At 39.3% G+C, this 18,014-nt stretch overlaps 3 protein-coding genes across 7 annotated transcripts in view; 1 reads left to right on the plus strand and 2 right to left on the minus strand.

Moving 5' to 3' along the window:
• Positions 1 to 1,447, minus strand: part of AK7 (adenylate kinase 7) — a 33,040-nt gene extending 31,593 nt beyond the window's left edge. For both annotated transcript variants that reach the window (XM_050336786.1, XM_050336785.1), the window contains exons 1-2: positions 1,341 to 1,447; positions 560 to 745 (exon numbers count right to left, since the gene is read on the minus strand). In XM_050336786.1, coding sequence (XP_050192743.1) covers positions 560 to 745; positions 1,341 to 1,436 — 282 coding nt within the window. In that variant the 5' untranslated portion in view covers positions 1,437 to 1,447. The remainder of the gene's footprint in view (positions 1 to 559; positions 746 to 1,340) is intronic.
• Positions 1,448 to 2,135: 688 nt separating this feature from the next.
• GSKIP (GSK3B interacting protein) lies at positions 2,136 to 6,682 on the minus strand. Of its 3 annotated transcripts, none has more exons than XM_050335311.1 (3): positions 6,534 to 6,682; positions 4,652 to 4,910; positions 2,136 to 4,044 (listed from the first exon to the last, which is right to left on the minus strand). In XM_050335311.1, exons 2-3 carry the CDS (start codon positions 4,907 to 4,909, stop codon positions 3,883 to 3,885), a joined length of 420 nt encoding a protein of 139 aa, XP_050191268.1. In that variant the 5' UTR covers position 4,910; positions 6,534 to 6,682; the 3' UTR covers positions 2,136 to 3,882. The 3 variants fall into 3 exon arrangements, with proteins under 3 accessions (XP_050191268.1, XP_050191269.1, XP_050191270.1); XM_050335312.1 differs by having other exon boundaries at positions 6,549 to 6,681; XM_050335313.1 differs by lacking the exon at positions 6,534 to 6,682 and adding an exon at positions 5,830 to 5,904.
• The window catches only part of ATG2B (autophagy related 2B), a 44,905-nt gene continuing 32,957 nt past the window's right edge, over positions 6,067 to 18,014 (plus strand). The window contains exons 1-6 of one of the 2 annotated variants that reach the window (XM_050335309.1): positions 6,067 to 6,647; positions 10,145 to 10,307; positions 12,151 to 12,303; positions 13,297 to 13,399; positions 14,758 to 14,920; positions 15,412 to 15,591. In XM_050335309.1, coding sequence (XP_050191266.1) covers positions 6,486 to 6,647; positions 10,145 to 10,307; positions 12,151 to 12,303; positions 13,297 to 13,399; positions 14,758 to 14,920; positions 15,412 to 15,591 — 924 coding nt within the window. In that variant the 5' untranslated portion in view covers positions 6,067 to 6,485. The remainder of the gene's footprint in view (positions 6,648 to 10,144; positions 10,308 to 12,150; positions 12,304 to 13,296; positions 13,400 to 14,757; positions 14,921 to 15,411; positions 15,592 to 18,014) is intronic. The other variant, XM_050335308.1, reaches the window with a different exon arrangement.

Genomic DNA, 18,014 nt, shown 5'->3' on the forward strand with positions numbered 1-18,014 from the left:
TACTTCAATAAGAAGAAGAATAATCAATTTATAATAAGCAGTTTAAAACAGAGGTAATTCTAATCAAGCAATAAGCAACCATGTTCTCAAAAGTATTCCTCCTTTAGTTAACTAAACTCTGGACATACACATCTTCATACTAAGATGTGCGTTTTCAGCACAATTAGATGCTAGCGAAAGCTTGATTTCAGTGAATGGTTAAGGAGGACACTTTGATTCCAGCACCACTACCTTTAAAATGACGATAAAAGACACAGAGGAGATGAGAAATACACTCTTGAGGGAAAAAAAAGCAGACCTATGAATCATCAAGATAGATGATGTCCTGTCCATAACTTTTTTAAAAAAGCTATTTTGAGTCTGAGTTCCTTCCTTTTACTATTTGCTGTATTAGACCTAGAAGAAATTGGAGAGTGTGCAGGAAGCAGAAGGAATAATAGACATATACAGCTTCCAGCAGGAGCAAAGGACTATTTCATTGCTGCAGGTCATTTTACATGACTTGCAAAAATATTTCTAATGTTGTCTAATGGCAATCTGAAATAAAACTCCTACTTACTGCATATATTTCCTGTGCAAAACGTGGTTTTGTACTCCCTGGTTTAGAAAGAGTACCCACTATTTCGTAGACTTCCTCTGGGCTACTAGGAACCTCAACAGCTTTCTCCTCTTCTTCATCTTCCTCCTCTTCTTCCTCTTCCTCTTCCTTTTCAAGTGACGCCCCAACAACACACCTGGACAAATACTGCAAATATACAAGACACACAATTTGTATGCAAATATCTATCGAGCCCTACACAGCTTCTTATGATCTTGAGAAGACAACAGCACCGCCTGACTAGCCCTGATCCTGTTGGTAAGGCGGGTCAGGACACAGTTTCCCTTTGAGCAGGAAAACGCTGGGGACTGCTCAGCCCCGGCTGCAGTGTTTTGACTTGTGTTCTACGCCTCAAAGCCGAAGGTGCTGGCGGGTCCCTGGACGCCTCTGCTCCGCACCCGGCTCCTCTCAGGCAGGGGCTCCCTCAGCGTGATGTGAGTTCTCTCTAGTTACCTGCTCTCACAGTGACCATCTGCTGCCTGGGCTCTCCCGACCGGCTCTACCCACACCTCCTGCTCTTAACTCCTACTTTTTCTCCTCATTATCTTAACCCTTTCTTGTCCCGGTCCCTCTCCTCAGCAGCTATTTTGGGTGACCCAGCTGTCTGCCCGGCCGAGCTCCCCGAGGACCAGTCGCGGCTCCCTGCCGCGCTACCGAGCCGGGGGCGGGCGGGAGGGCAGCAGACCGCTCAGGCACCAGGCAGCCGCGGTCGGCAGCAGCGGCGGCCCGGCCGGGCGGTCACCTCGCCGATGGTGCGGCCGCAGTAGGAGTCGAGGTGGTTGAGGAAGACGCGACGGCCCCGCGGCGGCTCCGCCATCGCCACAGGCGGCTCCGCCATCGCCACAGGCGGCCCCGGGGACGCGGCCCGTTGCCGAGCGACCGGCGGCGGCTGCGCAGCGGCACCGGCTGAGGGGACGGGCGGTGGAGACAACGGGCAGCGCCGACACCGCCGGGCAGCGCCGACACCGCCGGGCAGCGCCGACACCGCCGGGCAGCGCCGACACCGCCGGGCAGCGCCCAGGGAATCTCCCTGCACAGAGGCAGCGGCGCCAAGGACAGGGACAGCAAAGCCTTTCCAGTCATCTTCAGCTATCCAGACACGGTGGAAGGACATGGCTGTCCCACCTCTGGGTTAACTCTGCAACGCATTTTAAGAAACAACACAAGTTTCTTCTGTCAACACCTACACAATGCCTGTTTTGAAAGTATTGTGTTTATAATAAGCACACAAATTACAAAGCAGTCTAAAGATGTCACCCCCAAAAAAACCCCTCCAAAACAAAACTTAGCAATTTAACATTTAGTTTGGAATTTTTCCACTTGGATTTCTAACTCCCTTTCCAAGCCCCTCTTTACAATCACCTACCTTGTTTTTTCAGGACAAAGTTTCAGCAGAAACAAGTTTGCAGTCAGTGTTTTCCAAATACTTGACACCTATTTGATATTTAAGATTTTTCTAAGGGCATGATGACTTCAGTTGTTCACTCCCCCCCTTTCCAGTAGCTCCACCCCCCACAAGAAAACTACAACACACTAGTACATTTGTTTAATTCTTTAGTCAATGAAATTGAACAAGTAAATTAGTTGCAAGGAAAAATATTCAAATATAAATTTGCTAAAGTACATTCTCCTCACAGAGGACTAACCACGTGCCACAGACCTGTGTGCAAAAAAGAGCCTATGAACAATTTTTGGAGCATGGAAGCATACCCTAGGGCAGAGGACAAGTATCAGAAGTTTCAACACAAAAAGGTAATAATCACAAAATTAAGCTCTTGAAAACAGAAGCAAAAATTACAGTTGTCTTTTCCGTCACAGTTGTACATTATTAACTCAAAGCTATTACAAAAGCTCTACTAGGATTCTCTCATCAATATGACTAACCTATAGCAGGTAAAAGTCAGCATAGCTCTACTGAAATCACTGGAATCTGTGAGAACTGATATTCCTCTAAATGTGGCTCCAAAAAAGCTACTGCATGTACTTGTCATAAAAGCATAGAAGAATAATGGCAGGATTGTTTAAATAAAGATACACAAACACAGAATAATAGAAGAATACAAAAAGTATGAACATCACAGAACATCGTTTCAACTGCACAGGCATTTCTACCCAATTGTAATTTTTAAAAAGTCTATGATTCAATACACACTTGAAAAGTTATAGCAGAACAATATATTTATAAAGAGAAGTGTACCAGTTTTCAAGTAGAAAATACAAGTTATATCTTCCAGTTTGTATTAGTCTTAGCAAATTTCATACAGCCTTTGGTTTCAAACCAATACAATGCAATCATCATTACAGTGCTTATTCAGTATTCATTAGGAGAGGATGCTGTACAATTGAGGGAGAAAATGTGAAAATTGGGAGTACCAAAGTACCGTATTATAGAAAGTAAAGGTTAAAGCAAAAATATTCTTGGGTGTATCCTGTACATCATGTAAACACACATTCAAAATAGTAAACAGGCTAAAATGCCTTCCGAGCCTCCCAAAGAGTTGCAATATAGCATACATGTACATATATATAGCATATATAACATCATCTTTAGGAAATGTGTAGCCCATTAATTCTGTGCTTAATCATTTGCGATTCAGACAATACATTCATATATTAATAGTATATCTCATGTATTATTTGAAGCTTGCTGGTTGTCATAGACAAGGGTAGATCAATTAATGCTGAGCCTTGCTTTTAACTTAGATACTGCCACTCTATAAGCAACGCTCAACTGTTAAAGAATCATCTTTCTTGTTACCAAAGCTGAGAATTTACAGATTTATGTACAGCAAATCAAGCTGAAATTCTTTGCAGAACAGTAGTTTTCCCAACTATTTTTTCATTAATCAGGTACAGCAAGTAGTAAGTTTCTATTTTAAAAAGCCGATATGAAAATTTTCAGTAAGCACACAAAAAATTACTACTTGTATATATAACATTCAGCCTCTATTTTTTTTTTTTTTTAGTTTTGAACAGTAACACTTTGGAAAGACCAAAGTTTTTGAACACTGTAAGATGCAATTTACTTGCTCACAACAAAAAGTAAAATTAAGAATTTTTTATGTTATTTATCAAAGTGGCTTTTAATAGTATTGTGACATATGCAAATCCACGGTAGCAAAATGTTATATACTTGTAAGAACATAGAGATGTTATATGATAATATACTAGCATGAATTAGGCCTTAATGCAAGAAATGAAGCTTAATATGTCTGTAAGGAAGATCTCAGTGCTTCACACTAAGAATTCTTTCTGGCACTAAACCTTCCTTATATCTGGGCAAATCATGACTGACTTTCTTTTTTCAAAGCTTCTAGTCTTTGTAGTAATGCATTTCCAAACACCTCTCGATATGCAGGGCTGAGAGAGTCCAATAAGGAGTAGACAGTTTCATGGTATGGAGTTTGCAGTCTGTCATCAGTCTGATCAAAATCATAAGCTACTACCTGCAACAAAGAAATGGGTTGTTAAATTTCTGTGGTTATGATCACCTTGCAACAAGTATCACAACATTTAAGTTTGCCAGTCACGGTAGTACAGTAATGTGAGAACAAGAGATACTGGATTTAAATCACAGTCTGTGCTTTCTACTATGTAGCTTAATAGTAATACAGTATTTAAGGCAATTTCAAATACCTTCTGTACAAAACTCAGAATATTAGCAAAATATATCATTATGGTTTTTGTCAACATGTTTGCACAAAAATACAAATGGTGCAAAATGGAATTGTATGGATGCTGCATTATTGAGTGCTTTGGGTACCTGAGAAAACCAAAGACTGACACACCTATAATAAACTGCTACTTCAATCTTCACCATTTTGTGTCTCAGATAAATGACTGTTTTTTTATTAATACCACTTCTTGCTTTGTTGGAAGTGACTAGTTAAAGTTCCCTCTTCTAGGAGAAAACACGTAGAACAGGCTTCATAAAAGTACAAGCAGGATATGTATGCTTTTTTGGTGTCAGTGAAGTATTTTTCTAGGCACCTTTTGAACATGTTCATTGTTCAAAACAAAAAAGCTTAAGAAATTATAAATAAATTAGTTTACCCTGAGTCCTGCTTCAGTGAGCTCCAGGCAGTACCTGTTCCTTTCCCTGGTTTCCACATTGATATAAGCCACATCTTCTGCACAGGGAAGGGTTTTTGAGACAAACATGTTGCTGACAGCAAACAAAACATCATTCACAACAGCTTCAGCTTCAAGTCTCATATCTTTCACTTCTGTTCCTTCAAAGTCTGTATAATCAGAATCCTCTTCAAATCCTGTATTATTGGGCAACTCCATAGGATTGCAATCAGTCTCCATTCTGTATATGGAAACATTTATTTGAGATTTATTAAACCATTACACTCAATATTTATTAAGACCATAAAACACAAGATATATTTTAAGCAGACATATTTAACGTTCCAAAAAAACCTGCAAACTATGAAATCTCAATGACAGCCTAGAGAATTCAAACCCAAGATGTTGAGGACAAGTGCTGAAGAAGGTTACATGAGCAAACAGAAGCAATATCAGTTTCACTGAAGTTAGTTTTTCTTAGGCAAGTTAACCCGCATTCTGTTGTATAAGACTGTTATGATTCAGCAGTCATTAATTCTGCCCTTTGTTCATCCAGAATGCAGAAGGAAGACAAGTCATGCCTTGAAAAACTGAAATCAATAGCTGTAGAAAATAAAGACCTATTGTTGGTGAACTTAAGGAAGATTTTGAAAAGTCTGTGACCTAAATGGATTATCGATGACTAAAAAGACATTAACGGGAGCTTTTTGTTTACAGTCACTAAAGACTAATGCTCTTGATCATCTTTCACGCACAGCTGTCGGTATATTTCAGACATGAGCTCCTGCTCTTTGTGAGCAAGTGGTACCAAGAAGGGTCAGACCCAGCGGTTACCGCAGTGGCCTCTCGGGTACCAGCGTGGCCGTGAGGCCTCAGCTGACACCCGTAGGGAACTTGCCTGCAGCAGCAGGGAAAGAGCCCCTTGGGACGCTGCCCCGAGAGTTCTGGCAGCCGAGCCCTGCAGCCAGGAGGGCACGGGGGCTGCCAATCACCGATCCGCAACACGCCAGTCACTCATGAGACTCATCACATCCTGCCAAACCCCACCTCGGACCTACAAACAAATTCCCAAGACTCTGAAAGCAACAGGGGCGCTGGACACCGAGCCGCGCAGCTTCCCGCTTCCCGCGCCCACGGACCGCGCCCCGGAGCGCACCCACCAGCGCCGGCAGGACCCGCCGCCCGGCCCCGCACGGCTCCGGACGCGCCCGCCGCTCCGCTCCGCTCCGCCCCGCTCCGCGCAGCTCCCGCCCCGCCGCTCCCCGGGCCGCTCCCCGCACAGGCGGCCCCGGCGGTACCGCCGGCTCCACTCCTGCGGCCTCACCGCCCCCTCCGCGACCGCTTCCGCCCCCGCCTCCTCCGCTCCCGACGCCACTTCCCGCACGTCACGGAGCGGCTGGCGGCGGGGGCAGGCGGGAGGCAGGAGACAAACAGCCCCGATCGGCCTGGCCGCCCTCGCTGGCGGCGCGGAGCTGACGCGGGGGACGCTGCCCGCCCGCCCGCCGGACCGCGGCCCCTTCCCCGCTCCCCGCAGCGCGGCTGCGGCGGCCCCTCCGCGGCCGCCGAGAAGATGGCGGCGGTGTCCGAGTGAGGATGGAGCTGCCTGTCAGCGTCTCCTCGCCCTGAGGGCGGGCAGTGCCGCCCGGCCGGGCCGTGAGGGGCGGCGGGGTCGCCGCCCGGCAGCGGAACCCCCGCGGTAGCCCGCGCCGAGGGGCGAGGCCGGGCCCGGCGGCTCCCGCTCGCCTGCCTCGCACCTCCGTTCTCCGCCCGGCCCCGTCCCACCGCCCGGCCCCGCGGCCCCCGGCGCGCCGCCGCCATGCCGTGGCCTTTCTCGGAGTCCATCAAGAAGAGAGCCTGCAGGTACCTGCTGCAGAGGTACCTGGGCCACTTCTTGCAGGAGAAGCTCAGCTTGGAACAGCTCAGCCTGGATCTCTACCAGGGCACCGGCTCCTTGACGCAGGTCCCTCTGGATAAGTGGGTAAGAGACGCCGTCGCTTCACCCCCTCGGCTCCTACTGCGTCTGAGGGACCAGCTGATTCCCTGCCCCCGGCTGCCACCCACTTTATTTTCAATACCCAGCCTACTTTATGTAAAAAGTTGCAGCCATAATTAGCATTTCATCCAGAGAACTCTTCGCTGATGTGCTGGCATTTAGAAAAAGAAAAATCTGGGCATTTGTTACAGATATGTTTTTCTAGCCATGCTTTGATTGCGTAATTTTTAACATGAGAAAGGAAACAAAAACTAAAAGAAGGCAATAGCTGCTGGTATTTCAGGGAGAAGGAGTTAGTGTACCCCAAACTACTAGAATTCAGTGATATACTTACTGAGGAACATGTTTGCTGGCTACTAGAGGTGGTAAAAACATAAAGTAATCCCTGTGGCATCTAGACTTTTTCTTCATCTTGGAGACATCATGGTTCTTAATGGTCGTGTTATGTTGAGCTTAGTCCACGTAGATCTCTAAAAATTGTCCCCTAGCCTTGCAATAGTGAAAGTACTGGTTGACAAATGGAAAGCTGGTTTTAGCTGGAGTCTAGCAGGTGGGCTGTCACCCTTTGAACCAGCTGAGACTTTTATTTTTCAGTCCTGACATATACGCTTTTGTATAGGTATGTGCCTGTGCACACATATGCACGCTTCCAGCCTACTGTAACATTGGACCATTGGATTACTGTGTTTGTAATAATTTGTAAAGTTCTTTGGTTTAATTGCCAATGTTACTGAATTCTACCTGTCAGTCAAGTGTCTGTCGTCAGGAACCTTAAGCACTGCAGTGAGTCAGTCATTTACTTCCAGGGTAGCGTGGATCATGAACTAGGTACTTTGGTTTACTAAGTTTCTCCAAAACACATTTTTACTAGACTACATACTGGTATTAGGCTGTGCTGGATACATTTTCAAATAGTTGTGAATTTATGATGTTTTCAAGTAATACTTTTCCAGGTGTTTGTGTGAAAATATGTTGTAAAGCGGTAGAAGACAGACATTTGCAGAAATGCTCAATGTTACCAGTGTTGGTTTTTGCTTGTTTGTTCATTTCTTTTTTAGCTGTGTTTGCAGCTTGTTTTCTGTGGCAGGCTTACAGTAAGGCTGGTCGCTTTAATTGAATTGTTATGCCCTCTAGTGGATATGGAGCACTCGGTGCGAGTCAAAGTGATATTATTTAAAATGTAAATACTTTGTAACAGCAGCAGTTACGGGCCAGTACTAAACAAGCAGGTCGTTACGTATACACAGCGATTAAATGAATATACAGTAATACTTAGGTGATCTTCCCCGTTTGTGGATCAGCATTTTTCGTTCCACTTGTAAACAATGACATGTTTGAGGTTCCTTGCACGTGACTTCTCATGTATGACAGATTGCAAAAACAGATGTCGCGGAAGTACTACACCTCTTTTTCCCCCCCTAGTCATTGGAACCTTCTTAATGAGTCACCACCATGACTGCATTTTTACATGGTATCCATTTTTGTGGATACTTCTGTTCATCTGAGCACTGTAGATACTTCAGCCAACATTGTATGTGTTTATAGATTGTAAAGATAGGTAGGAATATTGGGGGCTAATAATGTAATGCCTTTGCCTTTTGGGACCTGGACTGTTTAGAAAAATCAAAATGTAATACATAATGTTTGTGGTTGAATTTTAATATAACATCAAATAGCACTTTTTCTACTAGTGTTACTGTGATTTCTAGCTGGAGACTTCTGGTCAGTTATGTGGAAACAAGTCCTGACATGAAGGCTGTGCTTCAGTTTTAAAATTTCACTTGAAATGCTCTAATTGCTGCTTTCTATGAACAACTGGCCTACTTATGAAGCAATTTAGCTCAGGAATGCTTCAATTTTTTTTTTTTGCTTTTAGATAGTAAATTGCTATTTTAAAATAATAAGCAATGCACTGAAATACCCTTATTTTTATCACCATCTATATTGGTAGTAAAATCACATCTCAGTCAGATTTATTCAAAATATGATAGCTAGCTTACTTCCTGCTATAGCAAAGTACTTTATAAAGGTTCGAGTGATTTAAATGAACCTGTGATATTTTAAAATACAGTTTTCATTTCAAATTTTGTTTTTACTTATCTCATGCTGTTACCACATGTGTAATTCTTATGTTTAAGTTCAATTATATTTCAACTTTTATATTTGAGTTCAAAATATAATTTTTATGTCACTGAATCTTAACTGATTATTTGATTCCTAAATAATTTTGTGGTAGGACTGTTCAGGTTCTGTTTCTTTAAAGTTGGTGTCTTTTCCTGCTGTTTAAGTGGACTTTGGAACAGAAACTAGAAAAGCTGAACATGCAAGGCAAACAAGATTCCAAAAGCAAAGTTATTAAGCATAAGCAGAGCAACAAGTTAACATGATGGGAAACTTGCACCTGGAGACATAAGAATGAAAAGCGTAATTTCCGTAAAACTTATTTTGTTTATTTTTAAATTTTTCTATATAATTGGAACATTTTAAATATGATTAAAATGGAAAACAACTTTTAAATCCTTCCAAAAGTTTTGATGTTGAATTTATGCATTTTCTCAGGTAAAATCAGCGGCCTTGTTCAACACAGGAAGGTCAAAACCCCACTTTTTCTTGCCAATTGAAGATTATGTCCTATTATTACAACCACAGTCTTTAGTAGGGTCTTGTTTATATTGGAAAGTTGCACTCACCGAATTTGGTATGTGATTTAGATTGTTTTTTGTTTCGTTAAAGCAGCCTAGGTAGTTCGTGTTCCATAACTTCAGTTTTAACTACATTTTTGAAGCAGGGTACGAACAGGGATTCAGGTTTTTTTAACGTAAATGCAAAGAATCTGTTTGGTCTGTATGGATGTAATGAAACCTATATAATGCAACAAGGGAGTTGTTTTGAGTATAGTGGAAGACTTAAAAATCTGAAGTTACTACTACAGAACTGGTACAATACCAAAGGCAACTTGATTGTAGCATTTTATATAAAGATACGATTTAGAAATGACAGGTATGTTACACAGCAAGAGGTGATTGTTTGGTTCCACTGATCCAGTGTCACAGAGAAATTGAAAATGAACATTACACTGAAGATACATGCTATGAAATACTCCTGTCATTAGGAGTTTAGGTACTTTTTCTACTTCTACTGTCAGCCTGTTTTCAGTTTTTTTCAAGTACTGCCGAAGAAAGAATAGATTTACTTTTGTTAGTACTGTAGTATTTATAAGAGGAAGTTAGCAGACATTTTTTTTGTATAGTGCAAAAATACAGATTATGCAGTTACCACAATCTGTGTTATGCTGAAAGCTAGGTAATTAATGTGAAACAAATTGTAATGGAATTGAGATACTTGAAAGTGACTATTTTTGTCTTTCTGAGTATAATTCATTTTCTAGTGGTCTCAAAGTGTTTTATTAGTTAGATGCATTATGGAGATGATTTTAAAAAAACTTTTTTTGTTTTGTTTTGTTTTGTTTTGTTCTCTTTTAGTGTCTTAATGAGATCTTGGAGTCTGCAGATGCACCTCTGGAAGTCACAGATGGATTTATCCAATCAATTTCTTTATCTGTTCCTTGGGGGTCGTTGCTACAGGATAACTGTGCATTAGAAGTAAAAGGATTAGAGATGGTCTTCAGGCCGAGACCAAGACTTGGTAGGCTTATTTTTTTCATTTTAGAAAAGGAGATTCTTTACAGTTTTTCAGAGTCAAAAGGCTACCCTCGCTTTAGTCAGTCCCTGCCTTATTTAAAATGCCATTTAGTTTACATACATTAATGTTAGAGAATGTAATAAAAATAAGAAACCATCAGGTGCTCATCCATTGGTTGTCAACTCAATTAGTTGTTGTTCTGATAAATAACTTAAAATGTTAAAATGCTCCTACTGTTGTATCTCTTCCAAGCTGTTTCAGACCTATTGAAATGAAAGTAATACTGTGTGGAAAGGAGTTTTAATTAACTACCAATTTTGGGTGTCTTATGCCAAATGCTGTTAATCAGCATTGGTAGCTGGCAGTAGGATAATACCATAGTATAAGACCATGAAGAGGGGTTACAGAGAGGTTCTGGATTTCTTTGGCTACTTTAGGGTAAAAGATGCATCTTCTTGTGTATTTGGAGAACAACTAATGCAATTTAATTGCTATCACAGTCTTAATTAATGACTTTTAAGTACTCTAAATACTTATCTTTCTGTAATCTAATGCTGAGAGGATTGGCTGAGTTCTTCTAACTTGTCTGTATCCAGACAAATCTAACTGATATGGTGATAAATTTTCACTTGTCACCAAACCTCCATAAATTCTGCTAAGATGTGTTGTTATAGCATGTGTGGAACACTTAGTATGTGAAAACTGTTGTTTGGTTATCTGAAGGATTTTAGTTTGTTTTCCTTTTTATAGTGTGGAGGAGATGGAATAAAATATTTCTTTAAATGTATCATGAAGAAGAGAAAAGCCTGCATTAAACCTATTTTTCATCTGTTGCAGGTTACCTTAAGTAACTTATTTGCATGTATATGCTCTGAATTTCATCCTTAGTGTTTAACTGGAATTAAGTTTTGAGCTATCTTACTTTCTGATGAAGGATTACTGCTTTAAAAGAATGATGGCATTAGAGAGAAACTTTTAATTTATTCACTTGCATCCATTTAGTTCTCTTCAATGCACAGTGCTTTATAATAGAATAAACAGTGTAGAAAACCCCCCACAGAGCTGGTTTTATCACACATCTATAGCCACATGGATGTTTCCAGACCTGAATGCTGGACTGAAATGTTTTGCCCATTTAACATGTTTGTATTTGTGCTAGTTTTACTTTTTTCTGCCTGTACTAGAGTGTTTTAGTTGAATTTTATTAACTTTCCTAATCTAGTTTTATAGTATTTGCTCACAATAGGCTTGGTATTAACTGGTAGGAATGAACTGTCAATTAAATTAATCTGGCTGATGAAAACTTGTTCAGGTTAATACTTGCCATGCTTTCTGATTTTATTATGTTCTATTTACTATGTCAGGTCTATGTTAGTTGTTTAAAACATTTCCTAATATGCTAAGATAACATCTTAAACCTCGTTTAGTCTTTCTCCATGTAGGATATGTTCCAGATGGAATAAGAAACCTTGAAATAATTCTTAAAAATAGGACTTAATAATTTTGCCAATTTTGCCCGCAAAAGCATACCAATATAGTAAAAAAACTCCAGAAATTATTCACTTAAACCAGTGCTGAAGATTGGTTATGTTGTTGATTACTTGATTTCATCTTATTTATATTGAGTTTTCAAATACCGGAATCCTACCAATGCAATCTAAGTAGATTAAAAAAATTTTTAAGTAGTAAAGTCTATAAAGAGAGGTTGTAACTAAATTTGTTCTTAAGTATGGCCTCTCACTAAGCTCTTGAAATTCTTTCCCGGGTGTGCCAAATATATTTCTTTTGTCTTTATAGTTTCATGATGTTCACAGTCAAATTTATTAAGACTTCTTTTACTCCACAGCATCTGGTTCTGAGCCTATGTATTGGTCAAGTTTTATGACCAGTAGTATGCAGCTTGCAAAAGAGTGTCTTAGCCAAAAACTGACAGATGAACAAGGAGAAGGGTCCCAGCCTTTTGAAGGACTTGAGAAATTTGCAGAAACTATTGAAACAGGTATGAATTAATTACTGAAATTTGAATTAACATCTGAGATTAAGTTGGTTTATGTTATGTCTTGGTTTTACAAAATGGCAACTCAATTGCCATAACTTATCTGACAAATTTTCATTTGTTAGCATTACCTGTAAAATTTAAAGAGGAAGGGAGGACAATTGATTTTGTTTTTGAAGCAGGGAAAAAATACCCTATTTACTTACTAAAATATTGTATACTTTGTTCAGTGGACAGAATGAGCCCTGTTTCAGGGCAAGTTGGTGTTTGTTTTCACCAGAATAAATCCAGCTGAATCTGCTCCTGAGTGATTGGTGAGATGCCTTAGTTTTGGAGATACCAGTTTAATTCATCACACAAACTTAGATTGTTAGTAGTGATGCTGTGGAGGGGGAAATGGAGAATGTTTTTTCAGCTGTTTTATGCAAAACTAACCTGTTATTATATATCATGCCACTGTAATCACACTGTGTTGATAGAAGGACTTCAGAAATCCTGTTTTTTGTTGAAGGTGGTTTTGTTTTAAATGGAAGAAACTAAGACCTTATGACCACATTATCTGGTGGAGAATTTAGTGCTGAAAAGTGTGAGCTAAGGGAAGTGTCCAGTCTAGAAATGGAATTATACAGTCCGAGCAGTTTGGTGCTGCCCAAGGTTTAGGAGTTCAGCCATGGTGCACAATGAAGCAGATGCTTTCTTTGAGGATCATCCACACTGAGCTACAGAACAACTTGGTTTGGGCTGTCACTTGCTCAAGTATCCAAGCCTTAAAGACCAGTTGTATGCTATGGATGTACATATTGGACATGTATTAGGAGTTAGCATTGTCTCTTCCTGTGTTATTACATTGTTAAACTCAGTTGATTCTTTATACTGAAATAAATGCTGAGAACTTAAACAAAATGAAAGACCATTTAGTAGGGTTAACTACAGAAGTATTTGTTCAGTAACTTGACTTAATTGCCTACATTGTATTTTTTTGTTTTCTCTTTTAAGTTCTAAGAAGAGTGAAAGTTACCTTTTTAGATACTGTTTTGCGAATAGAACATGTGCCAGAGAACTCTAAAAGTGGAACTGCACTTGAAGTCAGAATTGAAAGGTAAATATTTTTTTCTTTAATCTTTGGATTTTTTTTCCCTAAGGCACTTTTGGCCATTTCTTGTAGAATATGTTTCATTCATGCACACGTGTTTTTAGTATACAGTTAGACACTAGCTCCTGAGTACCTCTTCTATAATGCCAGTGAGCATTTTCTCCACTCAGTTTCCACTTAACATCTTTACACTAAGGATATTTAACCATCAAATTAGAAGAGTTCTGGGTTATTTTCCCAAATAAAAGCTTTCATCAACTTCTACAGTTAATGAGTATAATTTCTCAGATGTTCAACAGTCTTATATTGGTGGCAAATCAGACCATCTCTTCAGTTTAGAAAAGGCACCAACCCTTTTGAATAAGACACTTCAGATCTTTTCTGAAAGAAAGGTACGCTCCTGGGAAAAAACTAAAAACAAACATAAAGAGTTTAGGTCCTTTGTGAACTTTCAAAAGAGCCCATGTGACTTCTGTAATTATTTGGAACTTAGAATATTCTATACCTTCTTAAAGTAGATATTTTTTAACCTACAGGAGAGTGTAATCATACTCTTTCGCAAAGTACCAAATAAAACTGATGCTTACTGAGAGTTGCTAACAAAGTATATTTGGTTTTAAACATTTGTAAGCTTTAGGTTGTTATACTCAGTTCAGGAGAGATTAATAATCAGCTTGTGATTATTTTTCTAATGGAAATCCATTTCCAGACCAAACCTTCTTTGCTGTAATTTAAAAACTATACTGAAATAAACTGTTAAATAACATGTTGTTTTGATGTTTGATAGATTTTACTTATGGAAAAGTATGTATATTTTTACTCTGCAAATACTATCATGTGTAGTCTTGCATCTTCAAAGAGCTGACTGTTTATACTGTCTAAGAAATTCAACATCATAGAGATTTTACAAGATACGAGCATATTCTCTCAATCTTCAACTTTCATTTTGACAGAATGTTACTTTCAAGTAGTGCTATTAGACAACAGAAAAGCATTAGATAGCAGAGTTTTAAGAAGTTCAGATTCTGAAGCAAGAATTGTGTGTGTCCTAATGGAAAGATAAGTTTAGAAGCATTGTGTGTACTCCTTCACCTTGTGGCCAGATTAGATGTAGGGACTAAGATAATACACTGAGGTATGTTTGCAGTGGAAGCATGTCTCAGTTTTCCTGTGGTGTTCCATAGAAAATTTTCAAGGTCTTCACACACTCCCAGTGAGTGGTGGATTTTCCTTTCGTGACAGTGAGTGGCACTGTAAATAGTATGAAGAGAGAGATCATGTACAAACTTAAAGGTTAAGGAGCCCAATAGAAGTAACAATTTGTAGGCACCCACCATCTTTATTTCCTTTCTTTTGTCTCCCAGAACTATGTACTGTGATGAAACTGCAGATGAGTGCTCTGGTATTAATGTACATCAGCCCACAGCTTTTGCTCACAAGTTACTGCAGCTCTCAGGTGTCTCTTTCTTCTGGGATGAGTTTCCTGCATCAGCAAAGTCCTCCCCAGTGTGCTCAGCTACACAGCTGGTAAAATTAAATATATTATATGAGGGTGTAAATTGATGAAAGAATATATTGTTACACTAATATATTAGGTTAATTCTAAAGGATACAAGAATTGAACTTTTACTTGAATCTGTGTTTGATAAGTTTTATAATCAATTGCTGTTGATTTTGAGGAGGGGGAAGGAAATGGAGTCATTAGGATTGAGTAAAGTTTAGGACATATTGTGCTGGAATGTTGTTGCAACTTGAAAAAGTACCGTACAATTCACTGTTCTGTGGAAACTTGCTCCTCTTTTTTACAAAGGCCTAAGGCTTCACATTTTACATGCTTTGTTTTTTTCACAGTTATCGATACATATTTTCAGTGCCATTGTCATATTTATAGTTGTTGTAAAATGATTGTGTGATATTCTTATTTGAAATGCTTCTGTTTTGTTGGGGTTTTTTTTTTGGTTTGTTTTTTTGTTAAGAAATGAGGTACATTCTTATTCTTTTCTCTGTAATATTTTAAGGCAACTGAACCAAAGCTTTCACCTAGCTGGAATCCAAAAATCATTTATGAGCCACATCCCCAATTAACAAGAAACTTGCCAGAAATTACTCCTTCTGACCCTGTACAGATCTGTAAGCTGATTGGTAGAATGGAGTTGAGCCTAACATTAAAGCAAAATGAAGTACTTCCTGGAGCTAAGGTTAGTCATGCTTTCCTGGTCTTTAACTAAATTAATAGTTCTGTAGAATTTTTTTTTTCTACTACATTGGTAGTAGAAATTGGTAAGATTCTCAAGGGAACAGAATGCACTTAGTTTTCTTGTATATTCTTTATATTCAAACTGAAATCCATTAAAGGGGAATTTCTGTATGTTAGAGACTGAATTTAAGTGTTCAACAAAACAAGTAGATGTGGCACTTCGATATGGTTTAGTGAGCAGGGTGGTATTCAGTTGAAGGTTGGTCTTGATGATCTTGAAGGTCTATTCCAACCTTAATGATTCTCTGATTCCATTCTATGAATTTATATATTTGAGTTACTTCTGAGAAAATTGTTTTGTTTTCATGAAACTCCCGCTACTGTTCATTTGTCCTTTTTTCTTGTAGCACTATGACCGATTTGCCTACAACTGTGTGGAATGTGTAACTGGTGGTTGATTAAAATCACTTTGATTTTAAAAGGGTATAATTCACTTCAACAATTACAAGTAAACTGTAAATGATTAATTAGGTTAAATAATTTCAGAATTGGAGCATTATAAACCTAACATGAACATTTCTATTAGTGGATTTTTATATTAAAATCTATAGTAAATCAAATAATAATGCCATAATGAAATACTACACATTTATATTTATATAAATATAGTATTTATTTTTACATAAATATGCAGGAAGCAAAGCAGTTGAAAATAAAGCCCTATTTTCCTAAAAAAGTGTGAGTATATCAGTAAAGTTGTGTAAATATATTCCTCTTGTCTCCAAATTTAAAACTGGCTATTGACCTGTCTTGTATACCATACTATATTTCATAGAAAGCATAAAGTTTCTACTGGAGTAGAAAAGTTTTTTTATGTCCAGCAATTTCTAGTCAATGTTTAACTTTTCTTGTTAATTCAGTTAAGAAGAGACCTTGAAAAGTTAAATATCATTTTGTTTGGTGTGAAGTAGAAAAATGCTGGCTATTTCAAAAGCATGAATAGTTAAAACAATTAACACCCTTAAATTAATTGATATCCAGATGTTGCTGAGGATTTTCCACTTTAAAATCATTAGATGTATTTTAATATAGCTGGCAGAAAAATGTCAAGGGCAGAGTTGAGAGTAACGTTTGTTTTATACGAAATGTTCAAGGCGGAGCAGAGATCTCTGCAAGTTGACCTCAAGTACAGGTAAAATACTATTAGATTAAATAAGAGTAATATCTGAACTAGTGAATGGGTGTAATATGACATGACAAAATTGAAGAAGGAACTGATTTTTGATTTATCAGGCAGAGTTCATGCAGATTGCAAAGAACATAGATACAGTATATTGCTTAGTCTAACTTCAACTCTTTTTTTTTTTTTTTTTTTTTTTTACTCTGGAAGCTGAATTATGTTACAATAGACGTTTCAAGCATGTAAAATACAAAGTACATTTTGTAACTTCATGTCAAGTACACACATTTCAGTAGTGTTATTTTCTTACAACTTTCCAAAGGATGAAAAAACATAGGAAACAGTATGATCATTTCTTTTCTCCACTTGGGTAAATATTCCCTTAAGGTCTTTATGAGCAAAAGTATATTTTTATATAACTGCATTCAGTTGCATGGTTGTTTCCCCTCTCCCCCTCCCCCCACCTTCCCCACAATGAGTGTGGTGGCTTGACCTTGGCTGGCTGTCATACACCTATCCACTTGTTCTCACTGACACTTCTCAACTGGACGGGGGGAGAGAATGTGGTGAAAAAGCTCATAGATTGAGATAAAGACATTTAGCAGTTACTGCCATAGGCACAACAGACTCAACTGGGGGGAAATTAATTGACTATTGCTAAGTAGACTGGAGTTGAATGCTGAGAAGCAAACTAAACTAGCTTTCCCTCATCCTGTTTTTCTACCCAGGCTCAACTTTGCTTCATTATTCCCAGCTCCTACCTCCTCACCGCCTTGAGCAGTGCAGGGACCATGGGGAATTGAGGGGTTGCAGTCAGTTCATAACAGTTCCTCTCTGCTGCTCCTTCCTCCTCGCTCTTTTTTCCTACTGCAGTATGGGTCCCTCGTGTTGCAATCCTTCACAAACTTCTTCAGTGTGGGTCCTATCCATGGGCTACAGTCCAGGATAAACTTGCTTCCATGAACGATGGTTCCTGATGTGAGAACTTGTTTCTGTATGGGCTCCTCTCCATGGGCTGAGCACCTCCAGGAACCTGCTCCAGCGTGGGTTCACCACAGGCTTCCTCCAGGGCACATCTGTCTGCTGCAGAGTGGGATCTTCCATGAGCTGCAGTGTGGATTTCTGTGATCTCTTCCAGAGGCTCTGGCAGCTGAAGCACCTGCTTCCCGTCTTTCTTCCCTGACCTTGGTGTTTGTAGGATTGTTTCTCTTGCTGGTTTTTTTCCTCACTGCCCATGCAGCATT

The sequence above is a fragment of the Myiozetetes cayanensis genome, unplaced genomic scaffold (assembly GCF_022539395.1).
Source record: "Myiozetetes cayanensis isolate MyiCay16 unplaced genomic scaffold, myiCay2020 scf6-25, whole genome shotgun sequence".
NCBI classification, from domain to species: domain Eukaryota; kingdom Metazoa; phylum Chordata; class Aves; order Passeriformes; family Tyrannidae; genus Myiozetetes; species Myiozetetes cayanensis.